Here is a 26,346-nt window from a genome sequence, read left to right on the forward strand (position 1 = left end):
GGCGCGGAACATGGTCCATTCAGACTCAATGTCCCCCGCCTCCCTCGGAACAGGGCAAAGTTCTGCCGGAGGTGTGAATTGAAACTTCTTCTGACTGATTCTGCCTGCCGTTCCCAACAGACCCTTACAACACGCTTGGGTCTGCTGGGTCGGACCGGCGCCTTCCCCCACTATCGGAGCCAACTCACCACCGGTGATCAGTTGACAGCTGCGCCCCTCTTTTCACCCAAGTGTCCAGAACATGCGGCCGAAACGACTACAAAGTCGATTAGCGAACTACGGCCTAGGGTGTCCTGGTGTCAAGTGCACATATGGACACCCTTATGTCTGAACATGGTGTTTGTTTTGGACAAACCATGACGGGGACAGAAGTCCAATAATGATACACCACTTGGGTGTAGGTCAAGGGGGCCGTTCTTCCAAATCACGCCCCTCCAGGTCTCACTGTCATTGCCCACGTGAGCGTTGAAGTCTCCCAGCAGTACAAGGGAGCCCCCAGGGGGTGCGCTCTAAGCACACCCTACAAGGACCCCAAGAAGGGTGGGTACTCTGAACTGCTATTTGGTGCAAAAGCACAAACAACAGTTAGGACCCGTCCCCCCACCCGTAGACGGAGGGAGGCTACCCTCTCGTCTACCGGGGTGAACCCCAATGTACAGGCGCTGAGCCGTGGGGCAACTAATATGCCCACACTGCGCCTCTCACCACAGGCAACTCCAGAGTGGAAGAGCCCATGGGAAGAGGGACCCACGTCGTCCATTCGGGCTGTGCCCAGCCGGACCCCATGAGCAAAGGCCTGGCCACCAGGCGCTCGCCAGCGGACCCCACCTCGAGGCCTGGCTCCGGATAGGGCCCCGGGTAACCCGCGCCCGGGCGAGGGAAATTGTGGCCCAATGTTCTTTTCCTACATAAAGGGTCTTCTGATCTGCGTTTTGTCTGGCGCCTCACCGAGAACCTGTTTGCGATGGGTGACCCTACCAGGGGCTTAAAGCCCTCGACAACATAACTCCTAGGATCATTGGAACACACAAACTCCTCCACCACGATAAGGTAGCAGATCATGGAGGAAAAGGTCGTTGCACGCTGCTTAATGACTTTATGTCGGAAAATAATCTCTTTGAAACTGTCCAGTCAGCATTGAGAGCAAATCACTCTACTGAGACAGCCCTGGCAAAAGTAACCAATGATCTCCTCCTAGCAATAGATTCCGGTGCCTCGTCAATGTTACTGCTGCTGGATCTCAGTGCTGCTTTTGATACTGTGGACTTCAACATAATACTTGTTCGTCTGGAATGCATCGATATCTCAGGAACTGCACTCTCGTGGTTTAGGTCCTACCTGTCAGACAGGACGCAATGTGTTAACTACGGCAGTCTGACCTTTAAACACTCTCATGTCTCCTGTAGCGTTCCACAGGGCTCTGTACTTGGCCCCCTTCTTTTTAGTATTTATAGAATTCCGCTTGGTGATATTATCCACAAGTATGATATTAATTTCCATTGCTATGCAGATGACGCTAAACTGTATCCATCAATGGAGACAACTGGACAGTTAAGAAATCCTGAGGCCTGCCTTACTGAGACTCAAAGATGGATGTCACTTAATTTTTTCGCCTTAACCCAGAAAAAACTGAAATGTTGATTGTTGGTCCAGCTCAATGTCGTGAGTTGCTTTCAAACACTGCTCTGAACCTAGACAAATGTAATATCACCCATAGTGACTCCGTCTGAAATCTAGGTGTTATATTTGATCCAAATCTGTCGTTTTAGTTACACAAGAAGAATATTACTAGAATATTCTTCTTCCACATCCATTATGTTGCCAAGATTCGTCCGATGTAGAGGTTCTACTTCATGCGTTTATTACTTCTCAGCTTGCTTACTGTAATTTACTGCTTTTGTTTTCTCCCGATGTCTAGCATCAAACATTTGCAGCTGGTTCAGAATGCAGCAGCGAGACTATTGACTAAAACACAAAGGTTTGAGCATATTACTCCTGTATTGGCCAAATTGTACTCGCTCCCATTCCACTTAAGGCGTGACTTCAAAGTTCATTTCCTAACATACAAATGTTTGCGGGCAGCACGGCGGCGCAGTGGTTAGCGCTTGTGCGGCACAGTTCATGTCACGGGAACCTGTCGTGGGTTCAAATCCAGCTCCAGAGTTTGTATGTTCTCCCTGTGCTTGCGTGGGTTTCCTCCGGGCACTCCGGTCTCCTCCCACGTTCCAAAAAAACCATGCATTTCAGGTGAATTGGCCAGTCCAAATTGTCGCTAGGTGTGAATGAGCGAATGAGTTGTCTGTCCCTGTGTGCCCTGCGATTGGCTGGCAACCAGTTCAGGGTGTACCCTGCCCACTGCCCGGAGATGGCTGGGATGGGCTCCAGCCCCCCCGCGACCCTAATGAGGATAAGCGGTGTAGCTGATGAGCAAATGTTTGCATTGACTTGCGCCCTCTTATTTCTCAGATTTGGTTTTCCTCTATGTTCTTGCAAGGAGCCTCCGCTCTGAAAATGCCGGTCTACTTGTGACTCCGAGAGCCAAGAAGAAGTCTGCAGGCTCAAGAGCGTTCCGTTCTCCATCCGGGCCCCGGTGCTATGGAATGCCCTGTCTCCGGAGATAAGATCTGCAACCTCAGTTGAAGTTTTTTAATCTAGACTTAAGACACACTTCTATTGAATAGTTTATGAATGATGCCCACTTCATACTTTGTATTTTCCTGACTTTTTCCGACTGGCTAGCTGGTGGTGATACGAGAGAGAAGGATAATTTGAGATGAGTCGGCGAACCCGCGTCTGACCTGAAGCATGACAACGCCTGCATCGACCAGCCGGCAGATATGGGAAGCTGCATTGTTGCTGTTATGGACTTTTTGGACGATGTTACGGGCTTGAGGCGTTGTCGCTGTCATGCACTTTCTGGACAAATTTCAACATGTTACGTATTGTTCTCTTTTCTTGATGTTTACCATGTTTGTGTATTGTTGGTGTATTGTTAAATCTATTCCATCCTGGTCATCCTGGAAGGGGGATTTACAACCCCTTCTCAAGGTTTCGTTTTTCCTCACGCTGAGGTTTTAAGTTTTTCCTTGCCCGCATGTTGGTCAAAGATCAGGCGATGGTGTAATTGTAATCCTGTGCAGTCCTTTGAGACATTTTTGTGATTAAGAGGTATACAAATAAATGTGACTTGAATGTGTGACTTTGTCTGATGTAGCACTTATCCATTTCAGCTTAACTCCAGCTGAATGCGACTGAATGCAATGCATCACTTTGTTGAGACGTCTGTCGTGTTGCTACATAGTGCTCCTGTAGATCAAAATATCATCCATGAATACCTCTACACCAGTGATTTTCAATCACTGTGACGCGCACACTAATTAGTTGTGAAAGATTGTCAGGTGTGCAGTGATAAATTATCCACTGTCACTTTTTAAAATTGTATAAAACATTTATGAATCATTTTCTACAAATATTATGTAATTGTCAAGTGTCTGTGCTGTAAAAACTGGGGGTATTATAAATTATATTGTAATTAAACATACTGTTCAGTGTCATTTTATACCATTTTCGGTTAGTTGTGTGCCGCAAAATTTTTCAATGTAAAAAACGTGCCCTGGCTCAAAAAAGGTTGAAAAACACTGCTCTACACCTTCCAGCCCTTGCAGAGTCTCCATCTTGGAAGATTCCAAATGGCAAGCATTTAAAACTGTACCAACCAAAGGGAGTTATAGAGGTGGTGAGCTTGCAGCTGTCTAGATGCAGTTTTTTTCCCAAAAGCCACTGGCTGCATCGAGTGATAAAAAACGGTTGCTCCACTTAGCTTGGCTGTTATCTCATTCACAGTAGGTAGGTTGTATTGCTCCCTTTTGACACTCATTCTGTCGTTTAAGATCAACACATATGCAAGCTTTGTCTGTGTTCTTCTTTGAGACAGGCGCCATTGGTGCACACCACTCAGTAAGTTGTGTCGCTGCCTCAATGATGCCATTACACTACATTCTCTTTAGCTTTTCTTTTACCTTCTGGAGAATCTGGAGTGGGACTCAGCGTCTAGGATGTACAGCATAAAGCTGGACATTGTATTCAAGCTGTATTTCAGTGTCCCATAGACTGGGTGTTGCCCAGATTATTGACAGTGGTGCCCCTTACTTTGTAAGTTACTCTGGCCTGGAACCTCCAATTTAGCTCTCCACCTGGGCCGTCCCGTGGCCCAAACACACTTTCTGGAGTGTATGTGTTGTACGTCGCCTCGCTGACTACATTCACATCTGTCACTGTGTCTATTTTGAACACTATTGGCTTATTATTTAGCTGGAGCTCAACTGACCACTGTTTTTTTACATTTTCCTCGTGTGTCATAGCACCCAGGAAGTAGGCTGATGCTCGGGTTGTCCTGACTGTTCTGACCGCTCACTAATCTTATTCACTTGCTTTTTATTCCTGCACACTCTAGCTCAGTGCTTGGCTTTGTGACGGATATGGCAGGTAGACTACTTAGCATTGTTGACGTGCGTCGTAATCTCCTCCGCCTGTCAAACTCCTTGCACAGTCTGAGTCAACGTTAGGCCTTCCATCAACTGCAGCTTACGTGACACTTCCTTGTTCAATAATCCAATAACTATCCAGTCCTGGATGTCTCCCTTACGGCTTGTGCCAAAATCACAGTGCTCTGGGAGTTCATAAAAAGCCCTTATGAAGTTCTCTGCCCTCTGCCCAGGCTCCTGAACATGCTGAGAAGAACGAAAGGATTTTATACATTTGACTATAAAGGATTTAATACGATTGACTACAAGTTTACGTGTATTGAGTTTAATGCAATAGATATTCACTGACTGGGCTTTAGTTCAATGACAGGGCAGGCTGTTCGAAATGCATAATATTTTGTCTAGGAAATTTTGATAACAGGACTCTTGGATTTGCTGATGCTGGACGTAGGCGTTGTTTTAGGAAAACAAGACATCAAGGCGCTGTGTTGTGAGATCTTTGGGCACAGACAACGGCTTGGCACGCCCATGGGAGGAGCCGAGACGTGGGCCAATAATAGAAAGCTAAAGGACTTCAGAAGAAGGCTTCCCACACACTCCAACGTCACTTCTTCGGCCGTCTCCTGAGTACACTTAGTTCTTCTGTTAGGAAAAATAAACATCTGCTCCCGTTTGTTCTGGTCATTTTTTTCTCTCAAGAAACGAGCGCGAATAATTGTTGCATGAATGTAGGTTGTGTTTGGTTAATGGAGTCATAACTAATTTGAACAATCTGGTAAACGGTACAGTTTGATAGTTAATTCCCAACAGAACATGCGCATTTGTGGATAATATTCCTCCGCGGGACGAAGTAGTCATCTTCTTCAGCACAACGTCAAAATTATCCTCTTCACTGTCATGAACAAAAACAAAAGACTTGAACACATTCTCCCCCTCGCTTTCCATTGCTTATACCAAGCAGCTTACTTGAACGGATCCATTGTCTTTGTTTAGTTTCGTAGCGATTCGGTAGCGCTCGAAACGCTACCTCCAGTCCGGCCATTCTGACGGTTTCTCAAAAGCAAAGTTCGATTGAGGATTAAACTTGGTCATTCTGACATCTTTACTCAAAGCCACTCTCTCCCCATTGCCCGCTCCACCTATACCTAGTGCCTAACTTTCCCCTTTATATTTTAATTTTTTTCAACAAATGGACACACACCCACTCCCTCCAGGAAAGTACATAACTTTGACCTTTTAACACTTTAGGACCAAAATAAGCTAACCTTGCTCATTGCGCAATCATGTATATTTGCTTTACAACTCATAACCTTTAGTTTTGCAAGGTACCACTATGCATTTTATGACTTATGTGCGAAATTCCTTTTTATCTGTCGTACTGTCTACATGTGTGTCCTAGTGTTTTTGTATTTTTCATTTTCTCGACACCGAGGGATAAGAGAAATTCAAATTCAATTCTCTGTTTTTGATGTAGAATTGGCAATAAAGCTGACTTTGACTTGTCCTCTTTTCTGGGTACTTTCAGAATTCCGAAACCATGTAAAAGATGGACGGATTCCTCTTTAAACTCAATTTGAACGTTGTTTATTTTCAGAACACGATATTTGCTTCTTTCACTCAGTTACTCACATCTCCCATACTTCCCCTCGGTTCGTGTACCGTATTAACTCGTCTGCTGCGCAGGTAAAATCAATTACCGTCCATGACAGACAAAATATATTGTTTTAATTCACATTAAAGGTGGTGGATTCGCACTTATGAATGTAAATTTAGCTAAAGTGGCAAGAATTTTGACAACAAATGTTTCTTTTGGTTTTGATTTAAATTTCCCAGGGTCAACAAATCAATTTACATTTCTGCTGGGGAAAGTGACGCTTACGTCATTGGTGTGCGACACCTCAAAAGTGACTCGGATGTTAGGAATAATTAAAATATTTATAAAAAAGTATACTCAAGTGAAATTCGAACCCCAATTGTTATTTATTATGAATGAAACGTGTCTGTGATTAAAAAAAATCGTACCAACATGGCAAAGTAATTTAAATCCGGTTAAAATCGGAAGTAGGCGGAAAGTGCAATTCAAGCTAATTCACCATTGGTTGAAAGCTTACCATATGTTTTGGTTCAAATAAATGACTGCCAAGTTCAGTTTAACGATAGAAAAACCAACTGTACTTTACATTTTAGCCGAAAACGACTCTTCATAAGACGTATATGATTTATTGTTCGACTTTTTATCAACGAGGGAAGGAAATGGTCACCAGAAGGATCTGCACCGAGTACATGAGGAGATTTAAAGACCCCAAATGGGAGACTTTCTCGAAATGTTATGAGGAATTGGTGAAATACAGGCTGGGTCGGAGACTAATTGAGCAATCTCACATCCCCTGGTTCTGGAGTGGAACTGATAGTGATTCGGATTCTGTTGAAGAAAATTATCCGTGGGCTGAAAGAAGTCGTGCCCAAGTTTGTGGGAATGGCGAGGAACCGACAGAAAGACATCTGGAGGAGTGCCAGGGAGCCGAGGCCCATTTACCCACACTTCCCCTTGTGGAAGAGGAACGTGGTAATTAGGTTTGAGATTTTCAATGTGAGTTTTGTTTGTATCTTTTTCTATGAAGTTTGTGTTCTTCTCCTCTTTTCTTTTTAGATAGCCACCTCCAAGTGGTAAGAGATGTATGTGTACCAGAGAGACAACAGAGTGGTATTCGGCACAAACATGTTACTCTACCAGGTATTTCTGAAATATAACCAGTGATGGGCACGTTGCTTTAAAAAATAGGTATAGTTACTCACTACTTTTTCTAAAAGGTAACCAAGTTGGTAATTCAATTACTCTGTAGTAAGTTACTAGTTATCAGGGAATGTAACGATTTAAATTACTTTTTCAAAAGTTGTCATGTGTCACGAAATAAACATAAATAAATAACAGCGTTATTCACAACATGTATATGACAAGCACAAACTTATCAGATCCACAAGACAAAAAACATTTTTATAAAGATTAATTGTTGGGCTAGGACAGGGATGTCAAACTCTGTTCGTCTCTGCAGCTGGATCCAGACTTCGGTTCTGAAGCATCAGTAAAAGAATGTCATCTCAAAGTTTTTAGCTTTGTTGTTCAGTATTGTCCTGTATCATTTAGCCTACATTAGTAACCTACCTTACAAATGATAAACACTGATGATAAAGGATCTCTTCTAAATGCTACACGTTTATTTTCAATAGATGGGGAAGTACATATTTGGCATTGAATGTGTTAACTGGTTTATTTTAACAGTTGAGTGAATGTAGTTTTACATTTGAACCAACTCACCATGCTAAACAAACTCCACTGCTCTCTAGCGGGAGGAGAGACCATTTTGTTTACATTTAAAAATATTTATATAACTTTTGTAGAAATTACTTAGAGACTTGCTTCTATTTTTGACATACTTAGAAATTTATGGCGGGCTAGATCATATCTTCCAATGGGCCAGATCCAGCCCACGGGCCGTATGTTTGGCATGACTGGGCTGAATGCTAAAAATGAGTATTACTATTTTATCAATAATTCAGGGCATAATTTCAACCGATAAAACAAGCATAACCCCCCGAAAAACGTTTTTATAAGCTTGTTTACAAAAAGCAGTCTATGTAAAAAGTCCTGACAAAAATATTTGTTTTCAAATCAGGTTCCACGCACGCTTAACATTCATATCTTGTGCTAAAAGAAAACATACTCATACCTAAATTGTGCCTAACAACAATTGGAATAATGAGCATTAGAATTGTCTTTATTGTCATTAATGACAACGTAGTTAACATTGTTAACTTAGCGATTAGACATAGTACTCCAGGAGAAACACATAATAAAGACTCAAAATGTAAAAAATAGGATCAAAATCATGTCAGGAAAAATAGACAAAAGTATTTAAGTCAAGTCATGTTTATTCGTATAGCCCTTAATCACAAGGAGTCTCAAAGCGCTGCACAGACCAGATACTTGCAAATTACAGACTATTTTTACACCATAAATATCTATAAAAGAGAACACTAGGTAAAATGTTGAAAGTTGTTCGTAAAGTGCATGACAGCAATGACGCCCCCAGCCTGTAAACTAATCCAGAACATGATGGCAAATGACCCAGCTTCCCATCTCTGCCAGCCTGTCACTGCCGGCGTTGCATGTATTTTTCAAATTCTTGTTGCTTGTCTAGGGTGGGGCTAGCCCTGGGAAAGAAATTAAGTATGTAGTATCTAGTCTAAATAGGTTTATGCAATCCACTATTCTGCCTCTCATGCAAAAGCTTTTATCGAGAGCAACCATTTTGAGTGAATCAAACTGTACTCTTAAATATATCTCCTTGTTGTCATGATTTAGAACATTTTAAACTTGACGTTTTTTAAAAAAAGACCTATTCATCTAATTAATCTTATATATATTTATAAATTGATACCTTTATTTAATGTTCCTGTAAATTATTATTGTTATGTAAACACAATAAAAGAAAAACGTTATTTTTAAAATAAGGAAAAAAAGGAAGTCCGTAGAGCACATTTTTAAATCTGAATGTGTAATATTTAGGGAAATTATATTGTATGAAAAAAATTGTCTCCACAGAAAAAGCAAGCAAACTTAATAAGTGATCTTTTTGAGTTTTTATTATTGTTATTTTAAGCTTGTTCAAGTAAACAATAATAGTCATAGATCCTGTCTGGAAATTACACACGAAAGTATTTGTCACGGATACCATGCATATCCTAGATCTAAAAATTACGTAAAAATGCCACCAATCATTTTGCATTAAGTGTAATGTCCCATTTGTTCATAATTAAATACTGCCTGGATACATTGAATGCTACATCCTGATATAGAGCCTGCAGCTCCATCAACATCACAGACATTTGCCCGACGGGTCAGAGGAACAACAGGGGCGCAGCCTCCGAGTGAGGACAGCAAGCATCCTTTTGCTATGTATGCCTCTGGTGAGAGGGACACCGACACTGCCGGCAGAAAGACTCACAACGTCCTACCTATTGCTTCGACCAATGAGGTCTTTCATTTTTCTTGATTTTTATCTTGACTTCTTTTAATCTTCAGATAAAACCGTTCCCATTTCTCCGGCCCCCTCGTGGGCCAGTGATGTCACAGCTGAGGGAAATTTGATATACACAGGACAACTTCTTCAAAGCGTTCCCCTTCAAAGCATGTTATGTACCAGAGGTCGGGAACTTATGACTTGCAAGCCATATATGGCTGTTTTCATGAGTATATATGGCTCCGAGATAAAATTGTACTTGTGCAACTGTTAATTGTATTGATAAATACAGCGCAATCGTCACATTTGCAAAGCCTAGTTTATACTGATTAGAAAGGGTTCGGTCCAGTATATATTGGGTACAATTTTAACTACTGTTTGTCACCCTAATATACCCTGTTGTGGCTGTAAATTGCTAAATAGTCCTTTATATGGAACCTCATCAAACAATCCATGTTCAATTTTTAGACATTTTATAATTAAAACCCACAGAAAAAACTTTAACCCGAAACACACTTTTTACCCACAAGCTCTAGTGAAGCACCTAAAGCAATTTGATGGTGTGAGCGGCAGGAATGGCAAAGCTATACACATGTCACTCGCACTCTCTTCTCGCCTAGCGCCGTCTGCACTGAAAGTAAATAGGGTATCCTCGTTTGCAGTATTTTGTGAGATTTTCGAAAATAACTTGCTTGCACCTTGTTTTGAAACCATTATTTAGGACAAAATGGCAGTCAAAATGAGCCACAACATAACTGCGGGAGGGAGATGAATTTTAAGTGTTATATTTATATTGTTTTGGGACACAGGCTCTAGCATTATTATTTCATCATATTATGTTATCTAATCATCAAACCTATAAAATGTGCTAAAGAATGAGCTTTTATTTGGAGGGTGGTGTCTTAAAAATATATGGTGTGGCTCTCTCAGAAAAAAAATTCCACAGACTCAAATAATACCAAACTTTATACAATAAAATATTGTATAAAGGCACAGTGAGCATTCAAGTAAAAAAATGGCTTGTATACAAATATTTTATTTAAGTCCAAGATACTTGTTGTATGTTAAAGCATTCCAGAATAGCAGCTCTTTTCCAAAGGGTCACCCAAATGGCACCCTTCTCAGAAAAACCTGTGTACAATGCTCATTTTTGGTAGTATTGTTGTCCAATTTGAGGTAAAGCTCAGGAAGGCTTTGGGCATAAACATTGCGATTTCTGGGAAAATAGCCCAAAGAGCAATGACAGCAAAAATATTTTGATTTTGAGAGAGCCACATTATATAGTTTAAGGACATATTCAATAAAACCGCCAAAAGCACTCCCCAGACAAAAACTTATTCTTCTGCACATTTTATATCTCTGTGTGATTTTTGATGATTTGATAAAATCCGTGAAATGATAATAATGCCAGAACCAGTGTCCCACACAAAATAAATAAACCACCTAAAAAAAACAAAACTCAGTAACTTAAAAGTGTTGAGGCTCGATTTGGCTGTCATTCTGTTCTTAATAATGGTGTAAACACTGAACATAGATTATTTAATGAGCTTCCATATAACTGATTATTTAGCAGTTAAGAGCCACCTGTTGGTTTGACACCCTGACTGTAACCTGAAAGTTTTGTCTTATCCTGGACTGAACCTTATTGTTAGACAGTACTGTGTCGGCTTTGCGCGTGCGACTGTGGGCGCATAATGTAACAAAATGTTATTGAGTATTTTCCGTTTTACGTCCGAGCCATATGCTCATGAAAAGAGCCATTAATGGCTTGCGAGCCATAAGTTCCTGAACCCTGACGTGTGTCATGTATGTATATATATATATATATCTCTTTCTCTCTCTCTCTCTGAGAAAATTAGAAAGTATATATGTAGAAAGTGATGGCGTAGCAATTACAGCTAAAAGGGCAAGGGAAAGTGATGAATAAAAAATAAAACGGGGGCGAAAAATGTTACGCAAAACTCGTATTCATGTTATTTTTCTATATTTTAATAGCAGAAATTTAAACCAAAGTAGTTTCAACTTTCAAGTCGTTTCCACGAAGCAACTTACATAAAATATAAAGTTAATGCATTTACTTTTCATTCCAACAACTAATAAAGTCGACTATGAAATGGCAAAATACACTTGATTTTTTTTTTTTTTTAAAGTTACATTATCTTGCTTCCATTTTTTTGGTTGAAAAACAAACTATGGCGACAACATTTTGTCCGTTGCATTTTGACATATTAAAAGCTCTTGGTCTGTGTAAAGGATTTTGTGTTTGCTGTATTTTTGTATCCATAGTCTAATAATTTACGTGGTTATTTTCATCAAATTTAAAGTGAAAGACTGATCCCTAAAACACACATGCAATATAAATTAGAATATTTAGAGTTCTAAAAAAAGTAAAATACAAAAAAATTAAGCTTTTAACACTGAACAGATTTAAAGTAAAAAAAAACAGCACAGAAACCCTGAAAATGCAAAACAATAACATTGAAAACATTAACTCTTCAGTGCTCAAAGTAGTCATCAACATAATTAAAACTAGTCAGAATTGCTTTGTATACAAACAGTGCTTGATTTTATTTGTACTCCGTATTGAACTCAATCACTACCCAACACCTATCGACCCCTTTCCATGTTTGAAAACAAGTGTTGACATAGCCAAGCTGTGTGTGCATTGTTGAAGCAGAATGTGTCGCTTTATGGGAGCCCATTGATACAAAAAGATCGTAGATCTTAGATAGTAATGTCTCAAAATAGCATAATGTATGTGCTTAGCAGCAAGATAGCAACTTTATTTTAGTCACAAGTCAATATAGAAAAACTATCTGCGCTGGATTTCTTTAAGGGTACTGGTCAAATTGAAAAATTGGCTCAAAAGTGTTTAAAGTGCTTGAATTTGGCCATGAAAAAAGGTGTCACAAAATCCTGCTTTAAATACGAGAAGAAATACTGATTCTGACTATTTGTCTTGCTTGTAGATCCACGCGTCGGCTCTGAGGGGAAAGGCCAGGCGAGAAGTGGAGCGACAGGTTTGGGCCCAGCGATGCCCGCGGCGCAGAGCCAGATCAGCAGATTTGGACAGAGCCAGGAGAAGGACGCCAACTGAGTTCAACCCTTGGATCACTGAATACATGCGCTGTTTCTCACGTTTTCGATGAAACGCACACACTTAAAATAATTCGGTTGACATCGCCATACTGGTTCTTTAGCTAGGTGGCAGTCAGTTAAAGAAATTTAAAGTGAAGCTAATGGAGAAATTTAATATTTAGATTTAGTGTAAAATCCTATGGTATTTTAAAGCCATATTCACATCCACTTGCTGTAAAATAATCAAATGCGATATACTATACAATTTGGAGCCTATTCTTTTTAAAGGTAACTGTGGGAGGGTGGACAATAAATGTGGTTACAGTAATTTGTCCCACAATTTGTTTATTGCTGGGTATAAAACGCATCTATTTGAGTTCTGGTATACGCTGTAAAACTTTCATTGGGTTTTCTCTTTATAGGGTTGAGCGAGGCGTGTTTGTTTTTGTGTACTCCAGGGGTCTCAAACTTACTTGACTTGGTGGCCATCCGAGCTAGGGTCCGGGTAAGTTGGGCCAAATTGGGTTTTCCACTAAATAGAAAAAGTGCTAATGAAAACATTCTAGGGTTCTTAAAAGTGTTGATGTAATTTTCACCCACTAGACATCGCTGTATTGTGTTGTACAACCAAAAAGGAATCCCACCAAGCACGAGAAATAAATGATTACCTGAGACTCAGTTACCAAAAATCACCAGTTTTCTTCTGAATTTTTTTACCCCACACCCGTCACAAAAAAGACTAAAAAAAGAACCTACGAAACAAGGGGGGGGAAAAAGGGAAAAACGGCAAAAATGAACGACGATGGAAATGAAGGACGATGGGGAATAAGTAAAAGCATGAAAAAAATATACAAGGAAAAAGGACAAAAACAAAAAAGACCGTTTTTTTGCTCTTAACCGTTTTTTAAAATTTTCAGTTCCTCATTTTTTTTTTATTTCCGATTTCTATTCTTTTTCTTCTGTTTTCAAGTCAAGTCACATTTATTTATATAGCCCTTAATCACAAAAATGGCTCAAAGGACTGCACAGGATTACAATTACCTGATCTTAAACCAACATGCGGGCAAGGAACAACTCAGAACCTCAGGGTGAGGAAAAAGAGGAACCTTGAGAAGGGACCTCACAAGTGGTAATCCCCCTAGCATTACAGTACACAAACATAGTAAACACTAGGTAACATGTTGAAAATTTTTCCGGAAAGCGCATGACAGTAACATTATTGTTCTATTATTGTTTTCTTTCCACTTTTTCTTTTCTTTTTGATTTTTCTCTTTTTAGCTTCTTATTCCTGTTTTTCTAAAAACAGAAATAAGTGCCGTTTGGTCACTTGGAGTCTCCGTAGTTTGTATTCTTCCTTTGGCTTTGTATTTTTAGGTTGCACAAAACAATACGACAAATAATCAAATTATACCCACTGTGCCTTTAACTTTTACATCAAGGCAGGGGACTCAAACTCTTCTCAATGAGGGCTGCAATTGGCCCCTTGCCATGTTTTTGAGACCCCTAGTATACTGTATGTTCCTCATGATATACTGGCAACCAGTCCTGAGTGTGGCTGAGCTTGCCTCGAGTGCACCGATATTTGAATGTCGAAGTAATGAAGACGCAAAGGCACATTTACAATAACAGCCACTTTTTGATTTCTGTCTTGACCGCCAAAAATGTTGCAGTATTGCTTGTCACCTGACGCGTTTACACATTGTTGTAAATTAATTGATTTAAGGAGCGTAGCATACGTATTAGCATGTTTTATTTTCCAAGGACATTTAACGGTTTTATGCGAGACGTACTGAGGATATTGATTTATTTCCGTCATGTTACAAATTAGGCCTATATATGTTTGATCCACAAACCTTTTACCCATTTTCTTGTTGATCAACATATGGTTAAAGTTGGCATAAAGCCAAACCAACTTGATTGGAAACATATCAAGGGCTGATCAGCTCTGTGCCATATACTGACATTTTGGTGATAGTGTTGAGTTTTGTATTTGAGAGGTTTTATTGTACTTGTTAACTGGAAACCGAAGTCACACCTGATTTGGTAAATATAATTTCAAACTAAAATGTGCAATATTAGGGCGCAGGTCCGAGTGTGAGATGTCCAAACCTGAAAGTAAAAGTAGCCAATCTTACCTTTTTAAGCTCTTAAATTGTTTTTTTTTATTATTATTTTCAAAGTTAAGGTTTATTTTATATTTGAGTAATATATTAGAGCAGCAGATATCCTGTCAGTATTAATGTTTTTTGTCCAATTAACAAGTTGTGATTTTTTTTCTCTTCTTTGTATTACCATTTCTTCAATGTATCAACCACAACGCACAATTGTTCCGTGACTTGTTTACATTTTAAAAGTGACATAAATGTTTTTTTCCCTCCATACTTTGTATTCAGGGCAAAGCAATTTATTTTAAGAGAAAAACAATGCAAGTAATTCATGGATTTGCAACTTTTATTTTAAAAACATATGCTTTCATCATACAAGATAAGTTAAAAACTAATATTCACAACAAAAAATAAATTCAGAAATTAAATTGAAACCACATAACCTGTGTATCAAATCTGAATGTGCTTTAAAAGTTCCATTAATATACAGTAATGTATTTGAAAGTACATATCGGGCCATGGCTATTTCTTCAAATAGCATCTTTTTAAACCATAAATTTGAACCTTATGTTACACGACTGTCCTGGGGGGATGTTTGAACATAATGAAATAATTGCTAAAAATAAAATTTTTTAACAGCAGGCAAGTCGTAATCAACAAAAATATGTGGGTCATTTTCAATGAAATTCTTTGGATGAGAAATGCTAGTTTCCGACTGTGAATTATAATTATGAAATGTATTTGAAGGGGGAAGTAACTGCATTTTTTTTTACAGGAATATGTTCAATGCAGCCCAACTATTCCGAACATGGACATCAGATCGTTTTTGCTGTAACTTAGAAAAAAAACTTCCTCTTTCCATATCATATAAATCAGATAAAATAGAGGATAAATGAATAGGAAATATCCTCCTTATATTGTATTACTGAATACAACTAAAACCAACGCCATCCATTTACAAATTATACAATCGTCTGTTCACCATACTGCTTGTATACACTACATGTTGATAAAATGATCATATGTGGGTGAGTGAGTGAAGCACATATATGGATATCTAATTCAATATTTTCATAGTAAAATTGTTTTGATATTGAGAAAACATGCGTCAAGCTCTATGTACAGTTTCATTGTACGGTGAAGTAGACAAAAGAAGGAGTGCATTAAACCAAGTGGAAAGAGGGTGAGATTGTTCACAGCAAGAAAGGGGGGCCATGGTAATATAGCAAATACAGGTTAGCTGTAAGTTACAAGACAAACACAAATGCATTGTTATACCTCGAGGGGCTAAGCGCAGAGGGTCGCTGTAAAGTGGACATGGTGCAATGACTAAGGAGCTCTGTTAATGGAAGAAGCTGACTAGTAAGGGTTCTCAGGTAGGTTCCTAGCCAGTGCAGGCATGGCAACATTGTTCTGCGCAAAGGTCTGGGAGGAGTTGCTAAAATGTTTCAGGTCCAACCCTGCCGTTGGTCTCCTCCATTTCCACTCTGAAAAACATACATCAGAATATTAGCTAATTTCTTGCTACTTCCGCTTTCAAACCGCATATGTGTAAGTCACTAGCAATTAATAAATTAATCCAGCTGAAATCAATGATTAATGTGAGGGGGGGACTAAAAAACTATAGGCAAGAAATGATTAAATCTGAACTTAGACGCAATGGCAATGCCTTAGCTATACATAGAGTCTCGTGAAAAAGTACTACAATTACACCACCCCTAGATCTTAAACCAACATGCAGGCAAGAAAAAAATTAAAAACCTTAATATGGTAGTCCAACTTTCTGTTGACCAGGGTGCAATATATTTTGCATTGTGTAGCAATACACAAAAGATAGTGAACATCAATTAAATAAACATAGTTAAGATGTAAAAAGGTATGAAAAAGTATAAAGTGAAAAAAAAAATGTTGAATGGATGCTATTTAAGTGGTGTGGTTCCTGTTGATTGGCGTAGTGCATGTGTGGTTCAATTGTATAAGGGTAAAGGTAATAAGTATGAATTTAGCAATCTGTTTGTTGTCCGGGTAAGCTGTATGGAAGAGTCTTAATTAGATAGATAGATACTTTATTCATCCCCGAAGGGAAATTCACATTTCCAGCAGCATCCCTGAGCTGAGAACAGTACAATAATAAAGCCAAAAGAATACAATATACAAATACCCAGTGTGACGTGCAAATGCCCACTGTAGCGTGTTATATAGAGTAACTAAATAGTGCTACACAGAATACATATTGCAGTAAGATTCGGTAATATCCAATGTAGGTGGTGTGGTTTAATGTGGGCCTTTACTCTGCCGGGTGGAGTTAAAGAGCCTCATGGCATGAGGAAGAAAAGATCTCTTCAGTCTGTCCGTAGTACAAGACAGTGACAGCAGTCTGTCGCTGAAACTGCTCTTCTGTCTGGAGATAATGCTGTGTAGTGGATGCGATGGATTGTCCATGATTGACCTCAGCTTTTTCAGTGCTCGTCTCTCAGCTACTGTTGTTAGGCTGTCCAGCTCTTTGCCCACAACAGAGCTCGCTTTCCTAGCCAGTTTATTGAGACGAGAGGCATCCTTCTTCTTGACGCTGCCTCCCCAACACGCTGCCGCATAGAAGAGGGCGCTTGCCACTACTGTCTCATAGAATATTTTCAGGAGCTTTTTGCAGATGTTGAAGGAGGCCAGCCTTCTGAGGAAGTAAAGTCGGCTTTGCCCTTTCCTCCATAGAGCTTCTGTGTTGGCAGTCCAGTCCAGTTTGTTGTCCAGCTGCACACCCAGGTATTTGTAGGTCTGGAAAAATTCTACACATTCTCCCTTGATGGTTACAGGAACCGGGTGAGTTCTGGACTTCAGGAGAACCAGAACTCACCCGGTTCCTGTAACCATCAAGGGAGAATGTGTAGAGAGTGAGAGGAATAACAGATGAGGTGGTGATGGAGGAGCAGAGTTGTTTCAGGAAAGGAAGATGTGTGAATCAGGTGTTTGCTGTACGACAGGTGTGTGAGAAATATTTTGCAAAAGGTAAGGATGTTTGTTTGGCTTTCGTGGACTTGTAAAGGCGTATGACGGAGTCGATAGAGAGGCGTTGTGGCAGGTGATGGTAATGTATGGGAGTGGGTGGAAAGTTGTAGGTAGCATTGAAGATTTTTATGTGAACAGCAGCGCATGTGTAAGAGTAGGGAGTGGGACAAGTGAGTGGTTCCCTGTGTTGACTGGTGTGAGAGGGGGTGTGTGATGTCACCATGGCTGTTTAATGTGTACATGGATGGTGTGGTGAGAGAGGTGAATGCAAGATTATTTGGCAGAGGTGTAGAGATGATGGATAATAGTGGAACGGTGTGGCAGGTAAGTCTGTTGTTTGCCGATTACACAGCGCTTGTGGCCGATTCTGAAGAAACATTGAGAGGGTTTGTAATGAAGTTTGGAGGTGTTTGTGAGGTTATGTGTGAATGTTGGGAAGAGTTAGGTGATGAAGTGTTCACAGGATGAAGTGGGCATGGCGTTAGAAATGAGGTTAAATGGACAGGTGCTGGAAGAATTTGGAAGCTTTAGGTACTTGTGTTGTGATGTAGCTGCAGTTGGTGGAATGGGGTGCGAGGTATTGCACAGAGTGAATCAAGAAAACAAGGTTTTGGGTGCTTTGAGGAGAGTGATGAGTAACAAGAGTATGAATATGGATGTAAAGAGAGGACTTTATGAGAGTGTGATTGTGCCGACTGTTGTATGGTGCAGAGACTTGGAGCCTGAACGCAGACTTGAGAAGGAAATTCAATTTTTTTGACATGAAGTGTTTAAGGAGTATGTTCGGAGTGACAGGATTGGATAGATTGATAAATGAAATTGTGAGGAACAGAACTTGAGTAGTCGTGGAACTGAGCAAGCGTGTGGATATGAGAGTCCTTGGTTGGTGTGGACACATAGAGGATGGATGAGGAGCGAATGTTGAAGAGGATCTACAGAGGATAAGTAAATGGAAGGAGACCAAGGGGAAGGCCGCAATTGAGGTGGATGGATGGTGTTATGAGAGCACTGCAGGAAAGAGGTCTAAATGTAGTGAAAGCTCGAGCTCTTGTTGGTGATAGGGGTGAGTAGAGATGTGTTGTGAAAGGATAGTAGGATGTTGGGACACGTTCTAAGGGATGGGCAGGGCACCTATATGATACGGCAGGGGTAGACCAGTGAAAGCTGTCGGGCCCTGCTGTTGAACTGAAGAGTGTGTTGTGTCACCCTGACCCAAGTGACATGGCCGCTTTCTTCTGTCCCGTTTCATCTGGAGGGACGAAAGCATGACCAACTTGGGTGCCGAGGTGCTTAACTTGTTTGGGCGTTTGGCTTGGCCATGGTCAATTTTTTCCGTGTTGTTTGCTACTCTTTCCTTTGTTTATGTATATGTGTTGGTCAGTCAGTAGGTAGGTAAAAAAAATGTCAAGAAAATGCATTACATCAAAGACGACTCAAGCCTATAAAATGTCCAAAAAGTCCCTGAGAGCAACGACGCAGCTTTCCAACTGTGCCCACTGGTCGAGGCAAACGTTGATATGGTTCATGTCCAGGCGTGGGTCTGCTGACTCATCTTTAAATAGTTTCAAATATGCCATACTGGGAAAAACTGCAGTTTTTTTTCAGAAAAAGACATTTTGATGAGGCCATAAGCGGATAGGCAATCTAAATGTTTGACGAAAACGGTTGGAAACATTTTAAAAACATTTTATGTTACAGACAGACAACAGTCTCTAGATTGCTATTTAATGCATTCATCGGTGGTTGTTGTTGTTTGAACTCATCTTGGTTAATAAAGCTTTGTGCTGTACAGTTACTTTTAGCCTTATTTCTTGTTTTATTTATACTATGAGCTATATTTATGAACTGAACATTAGTGTACCCCAAGACAGTTACAGTAGATTTAATGAGGGTTTAGTTCCATTTGATGACCTTTCCATTAATTTCAATGGGGAAACGTGTTTTGATTTACACCGGTTTTATTATACAATGTCACTGTTAGAACCAATTCAATTCATAAGTAAAGGAGTACTACTGTACTAGGTTCTAGTGTGCATGCTTGCTAGGTAGCAGTGAAAGCAGCATACCATTAAGCTCTCTATCAGGCTAGCAGCCACACTCCTGGGCGCCCTGCAGCTGAGCGCGGCGGGGTGATCGGAGCTGGCGCAGTGCAGCATCCCCATACTGGATGCCAGATCCCATCCTTTCTGGATCCAACTCCCCTAAAAGTTCAAAAAATAGGGGTAATAGATGTGTGCTTATCAAAACAATGACTTTTAATAGTCCCCTGCAACGGCAAATCAAGATTAGATGGAATCATTAATCTTACTTTTCTAATCAAGTATAATATAGTTTAAAAAAATCATAGTTAAAAAAATTAGCTAGTCAGTTGCTATTATTCTAGGCCAGGGGTCGGGAACCTTTTTGATCCAAAAAGAAAAAATATTTAGATTTAGCCACGCCTTAGATTTGAACACCACATGCAACAAAATATCACAATATGCTCTCTAGACAAAAGCTAATTCTTGACCACATTTTATTTTACTGTGTGAGGTTACATGATTTGATAAAAATCAATGAAACAATATAGACAGCCCATGTCCCATGTCAACAAAAATACCACTTTAAACTTGTCTCTCTCCCACAGTTACTTGGGAGTGTTGAGGCTCACTTTGACTGCGAATTTTGTCCTAAATAATGGTTTAAAATTAAGCTGCAAGCAAAATTATTTCGAAAAAATGTCAGAAAATACCGCAAACGAAGATACCAACGTAAAAGAGAAAAGAGTGCGCCCACCCTGTGTCCATGCCCATTCCTACAGCTTCTCCTATCAAATTGCTCTAGGTGCTTAGCTAGGGCTTCTGGGTAAAACATTTATTTTGGGTTGAAGTTTTTTCTGTGGATTTTCATCATAAACTGTCTTAACAATTAATATATATTGTTTAATGAGCTCCAATATAAAAAAATATTGAGCGATTTACAGCCAAAAATTTTGTGTGACACCTTGTCTGTAAACTGTAGTTGAAATCGTCACCGAACCCATCAAAGCATCAAAAGAATTACATGTAACATGTATAACGTTAACTAATTGCACTGTTTTACCTTAGAGCTATATGTACTCATGAAAAGAGCATTATATGGCCCACAAACCACAGGTTTCCGACTCCTGCTATAGGCTGACAGGCTTATCCTAACAAATAACAGAGGTCAAATTTTCATCAAAACGACATCCCTTTTCTGATCACGAAATGCATTGCAAGCTAGAAAACGTTTCAAGCATTCGTGTGTATGAGTTCCAACCTGATTCAATCTTATTGAGGATTTTCCGGGCGCACTGCACAAAAGCTTCTTCTACGTTCTCCCCTGTCAGAGCACTGGTCTCAAGGAACATCAGCTCTGACAACACAAACAATGTTTGATTTGATGTCGCATTCATTTCCTAAATCCAAGGCTGATAGGTAAATGAGACTGAAAGTGACCAATGTCACATCAATATACCGTTCTCCTGAGCGAAGCGCGACGCTTCCAGGAAGGTCACTTCTCTCTCCGCATCCAAATCTTTCTTGTTTCCACAAAGGATGATCACGATGTTCTGACTTGCAAGCATTCGGGCGTCACTCAGCCACGTAGTGAGAGCGTTGTAGGTCTCGCGACTGCAGCGACAAGCACCATACAATCAGATATTTGCACGATAGTCTTAAAATGAGATTTAAAAAAAAAGGAAACTGCAAAATTACCTGGTGATGTCATAAACCAACAGTGCCCCTGCTGCTCCTCTGTAGTAACTTTTTGTCACTGACCTTTATAACAAAATGAACATTCAGAATACAGACTCATCTCAATTAAGTTATATGAAGAAAATGACATTTTTTTAAACAAACGTGTTCTTGTGATTTACTGCTACCCTCAAATTATCATATATTTTATTACCCAAAGAGAGATTTGTTTACCATTTATCATGAAGGTAAATTAACTTTCAATTGTTTAGTATATTACCCACCTAAACCTTTCTTGACCGGCTGTGTCCCAAATTTGCAGCTTGACGATTTTGTTGACCACACTGATAATTTTGGAGCCAAACTCCACTCCGATGGTGTGATTTGATTCATCCTTAACTGAAAAGAAAAATCCTTATACGATCACATAGTGACAATTTATCAAACTACTTATATTAACATGATACTTCTCGTTACTATTAGTACATAAAAAAAAACAATCACAAATTGTTTGAACTAAATATGTCAGACTTACATCGTTTCTCTATAAACTGATGCAGCAAACATGATTTGCCAGTTCCAGCGTTGCCGATCACCAGGAATTTGAATAGGAAATCTGGAAAGGGTGGAACACGCGAGTGAAATTATTTTCAGGGAAATCGAAAAATTCAAGGTCCAATAAGAGTGTCTGAAACTCATGACAAAATGTTACCGGACACCCAGCCATAAAGTTGATGCCCCATTTTTCAGAACTTGAAACACAATAAGACGACTAATCGGAAAAAAAACATTGTTGCAAAGTATTAAGGATTGATAATCAGAATATATATAACAGAACAACACTTTAAAATTAAGTTTATTATAAATCTACTTATAACATTCATTGCATATATATGAAATCACTGTTTTCCATCTGCCATCAGTATGTACCTGTATTTACTCATTTTTATTAATGCAATGTTTGCGTAGCGTGAACTCCTCTTTCCACGATGTTTTTAATATACGTTTACGTTTTGTAGCGTCATAAATTTTGCTTCTTTTGAATCTTTCTTCTGGGGCTGAGGTTTTGGCTTGATTCCTCACCACTTATCCATTTTTCTTGTGTTCTCTGTGCGTCTACTTTGGAAAATGATATGCAAATGCACGACCTTATAACGCTTCCTTGAAAAAGTTGTCGGCCACCCGGGCGGAGATGTTTTGTAAGTTGTACGCCCGACGTAAAAGATGCGCACCCCGGGCGTCCGGGCAGACGTTATTTCAGACACTGCCAATATCCTCGCACAACATTAAAAAGCCATTGTGCTACCCAAACAGCTAATAATTTATGGAAAGGTTTATTTAGATGATGACATAAAAAAAAATCCCTATTTATATCAATGTAAAAATTATATACTATACGTATTTGGGATCAGTATACGAAAGTATATTAACATTTTAAAATTTTGGGGGGGTATTATATGTTTTATGAGTCACTAGAAATACAATAGAAGTTTGAAGTGTAATTTCCTTCTTTTCTAATTTTCCTTAAAAGTTTTGTTTGGTCTTTGAATATGTCTTCCCTTCAATGAAGAAAATATAATGGGTGGGCACTTTAAATCTTCGACTTCAGCCTACTCCTTTTGAGCACACGTTTATGTATAATATTATTGGATTGTTCAGCTGTTTTTATTTGTACACATATTTTGTTGTTCTCTTTTTCTTTATTATTGGTTGATGCTGTGTTTTTACAGTGTGCCTAGAAAAACTTAATTTTCATTGTGTATGTTGTCTATAAAATCCAGCATAATATTGCTTGTGAAGGTGAATCCTTGATCGCATATACAAAAGAAAGACAAAATATTCATAGCCATCACTTGTCGCCTCCAATCTCACAGTGCATATGTATCCACAAACATCATTGACACACTTTTGGTTTGCAGCTAACCACAATCACATTAGATAGATGATAAAAATCTTACAATCACATTGTACATAAACTCGCTTTTACAAGCAGCACTGGAGCTGCATGCATTCATGTGGTTCGCTGGAACGGTCTTACTGTAGTTTACGACTGAAACGATGCAAAAACATTCACAGGTTCAAACTAATCTATAAACAGCAGGTCTTGTCACATTATGCACTGCAAGAGTCTTAGTTTGTAATGTATATATGCTCTTTTACCATTGTTGTTTTTGTCCTTGGGGGTATTTTGTCTTTAATATCATTGGTATTTAGTTCTGACCAATATTAGTACTTGTCCTTACCATTACTGTGTTGGAATTGTAAGTTTTTAAAATGTCAATTATTTGTTTTTAAAATTTTCCTTTTGGGGAATGGTGCTGTGTTATGGATTTGATTTGATTATGTCTTCCCTGCTAGAAAAAATATAGAAGAGGGGTAGGCATTTGAGTCAAATAATGTTTATCTGTGATGCCCTTAATCACAAGAAGTTGCAAAGGGCTTTAAAGACTACAGACTATATTATTACACCATCTCCTGACCTAAAACCTACATATGGCAAGGAAAAACTCAAAACCTTCGAATGACAAAAAATTAGGTAACCTTGAGAAGCACACAAGGTTATCCCGCTTTCAGGATGACCAGGCTGCAATGGATGTTGCAAAACAGAGACATTGTCAAGATGAAACATAGGTCATTCGTAAGCTGTATACGTGTGTTTTAAGCCTAGATTTAGATCGATAGATAGATACTTTATTCATCCCCGCAGGGAAATTCACACCGTTTTACTGGGGTAGTGTAACAGAGTTGAAATTTGATTGTTTGGAATGTTTTTTTGAATTCTCACAAAATCTGTGTTTTTGTTGTATTACTGTTAATATTCCGGTACCTCATTCAATTGTTAAGTCATGGGCGTCTGCGACTGTCTTTTTCGTTTGGCACTTTACGGGCTTCAGCGCTTGTCGTAGCTTCAGCTAATTTGCATCACGCTGAAGGTAAGATGTGCCCAATATCAGTTGGATAAAAAAATGCTCATTTTGCTAGATATAGGAGCTGCTTTCACAAATTATTTTTGTACATAAAGATATAAGTTGTGCTAAATGATGTATTCCAAAAAGCACTATATATGAAGTTAAATAATACAGCTTGAAACGATGATGCAACATGTTTTGATGCAAACACGCCACAAGGTGCGACCAGTTGAGTGATGACCCGTTTTTTTGTATTTTTAATGTTTTAGATTATTGCAGTCGTGAACGGATGCCCTGACTTTTGTATTGTTTTGTTTACTGAATGCAGGTACGTGGGAAAGTTATGTTCATTGTTATTATTAAAGTTTCACTATTAATGTACTCCCATGTTGTCTGCTTGCCGTAGCTTCAGCTAATTTGCATCGCACTGAAGATTATTGCAGTCGTGAACAGATGCCGACTTTTGTATTGTTTTGTTTACTGCATGCAGGCAATAAACCGAGTGACTGTGAAACCTTGTGTCGCGCATGATTGAGGGTCGTTACAGTAGCAGATCGAATTTAAAAGGGCAGAGCATTCAACAGCATCGGGGCTCGAATGGAGAGCGCTATTGAACCTGCGGATTTCTTTCTTCTTGGATCTTGGGATTATTAGCAGGCCAGCATTTAAAATCTTTGTCTTGCTTAGGGCGCATGTTTATGTATGTATTATCATAACGTACATCTGTTTTTTTGTGTGGAAATATTTCATTTGTTTCTGTTGGTAAATTTATGATGCCGTTTTTGTGCGTGCTTCGCCAAACTAAAGCTTCAATCAATCAATAAATGCAAACTCCACACAGACAGACCTGTGCTGAGAAACCAAGAGACAAACTCAGAACTTAGTGGCAGTTTTTTTTGTTTGGTTTGAACAATTTTATTGACACTAATAACAGAAAACAATCTTGACAATCTCAACAGCAATCAAGCACATTCACAATATTATATTTCAAGTGGCAGATGTGCTCAAAAGAAGTAACGAATGCCGGCTTCGATAACAAAATCAGGATTACATTTGGATAATAGAATAGTCAAATACATACCTCATAGTTGACGTTACTCACGTGTTTGATTAAATTTAGATTAAACAACGACAATCGTCAGTCGGATTGAGATTTCCTAACAGAACGGAACCGTGCATAAAGTAATCAGACTAATGTGTATTCTACTGGGCAATCTTTATCTGTCATCTCTGTTGTCATTGTATATTTGAGGTGAGCATCCTTGTTTTGCTTGTGGCTACGTTAGCATATCAGCTAATTATTTACGGGGAGTAAACGCCTTACGACACACCTGCCCCCTTCCTATCACAGAGACAACATTACAGCGTCGACTGCAATTACTCGACAAAAATACATCTTACCGTAAGACTCCGACATCGCCAGTTGGGCGTGTTGTCAGTGTTACAGTGAATCTAGAGAGGATATAGGTTGACAGATGGGAAGCTAAGCTAGGGAAAATGAAAATAGTCCTGTTGAAAATTTCTGTGCGTTGCATCCAAATTGTTTCTGTGATTTCCTGCCCGGGTTTTGACATTTCAAAATAAAAGTAAAAATGGGCAAATTTTAGGTTCAGAGCTTTGGGGGCTTTGAGCACCCATAGTGTCTGGCTGTATTTTTTTTTCATTATTTTTTATTTTACTTAAAGAGACAGTGTGTACTATTTAGTGCTTTCTAGCGGTACAAAAATACTTACATTCAGTAAAATAACATTGATTTGAATTCTAGGAGGGCAGCACGGCGGCGCAGTGGTTAGCGCTTGTGCGGCACAGTTCATGTCATGGGAACCTGTCGTGGGTTCAAATCCAGCTCCAGACTTCCTGTGCGGAGTTTGTATGTTCTCCCCGTGCTTGCGTGGGTTTCCTCCGGGCACTCCGGTTTCCTCCCACATTCCAAAGACATGCATTTCAGGTGAATTGGCCGGTCCAAATTGTCCCTAGGTGTGAATGAGCGAATGAGTTGTCTGTCCCTGTGTGCCCTGCGATTGGCTGGCAACCAGTTCAGGGTGTCCCCT

General features: G+C 39.4%; 2 protein-coding genes across 2 annotated transcripts; one reads left to right on the forward strand and one right to left on the reverse strand.

Moving 5' to 3' along the window:
• The first annotated feature begins 6,548 nt into the window (after positions 1 to 6,548).
• ccsapb (centriole, cilia and spindle-associated protein b) lies at positions 6,549 to 13,120 on the forward strand. The gene is made up of 4 exons (XM_088334831.1): positions 6,549 to 7,050; positions 7,135 to 7,218; positions 9,342 to 9,520; positions 12,475 to 13,120. Exons 1-4 carry the CDS (start codon positions 6,699 to 6,701, stop codon positions 12,652 to 12,654), a joined length of 795 nt encoding a protein of 264 aa, XP_088190957.1. The 5' UTR covers positions 6,549 to 6,698; the 3' UTR covers positions 12,655 to 13,120.
• Positions 13,121 to 15,016: 1,896 nt separating this feature from the next.
• Positions 15,017 to 25,863, reverse strand: rab4a (RAB4a, member RAS oncogene family). The gene is made up of 8 exons (XM_088334832.1): positions 25,697 to 25,863; positions 21,922 to 22,002; positions 21,671 to 21,785; positions 21,408 to 21,470; positions 21,169 to 21,323; positions 20,971 to 21,066; positions 19,758 to 19,892; positions 15,017 to 16,175 (listed from the first exon to the last, which is right to left on the reverse strand). The coding sequence occupies exons 1-7, from the start codon at positions 25,710 to 25,712 to the stop codon at positions 19,777 to 19,779; spliced, it is 642 nt and encodes a 213-aa protein (XP_088190958.1). The 5' UTR covers positions 25,713 to 25,863; the 3' UTR covers positions 15,017 to 16,175; positions 19,758 to 19,776.
• Positions 25,864 to 26,346: the final 483 nt, after the last annotated feature.

The sequence above is a fragment of the Urocampus carinirostris genome, chromosome 4 (assembly GCF_059441175.1).
Source record: "Urocampus carinirostris isolate Australia breed hairy pipefish chromosome 4, RoL_Ucar_1.0, whole genome shotgun sequence".
Lineage (NCBI taxonomy): Eukaryota > Metazoa > Chordata > Actinopteri > Syngnathiformes > Syngnathidae > Urocampus > Urocampus carinirostris.

Bases quoted from the DNA above. Each gene is read 5' to 3' on its own strand.
- rab4a (XM_088334832.1), bottom strand. The intron at 21,471-21,670 runs GTGGGTAATATA...TTTGTTATAAAG, and splicing joins GCCGGTCAAGAAAGGTTTAG to GTCAGTGACAAAAAGTTACT. The intron at 21,067-21,168 runs GTATATTGATGT...TTGTGTTGTCAG, and splicing joins GCGCTTCGCTCAGGAGAACG to AGCTGATGTTCCTTGAGACC.
- ccsapb (XM_088334831.1), top strand. From the start codon at position 6,699: ATGATTTATTGTTCGACTTTTTATCAACGAGGGAAGGAAATGGTCACC. The intron at 7,051-7,134 runs GTAATTAGGTTT...TTTTCTTTTTAG, and splicing joins CCTTGTGGAAGAGGAACGTG to ATAGCCACCTCCAAGTGGTA. The intron at 7,219-9,341 runs GTATTTCTGAAA...ATCCTGATATAG, and splicing joins CAAACATGTTACTCTACCAG to AGCCTGCAGCTCCATCAACA.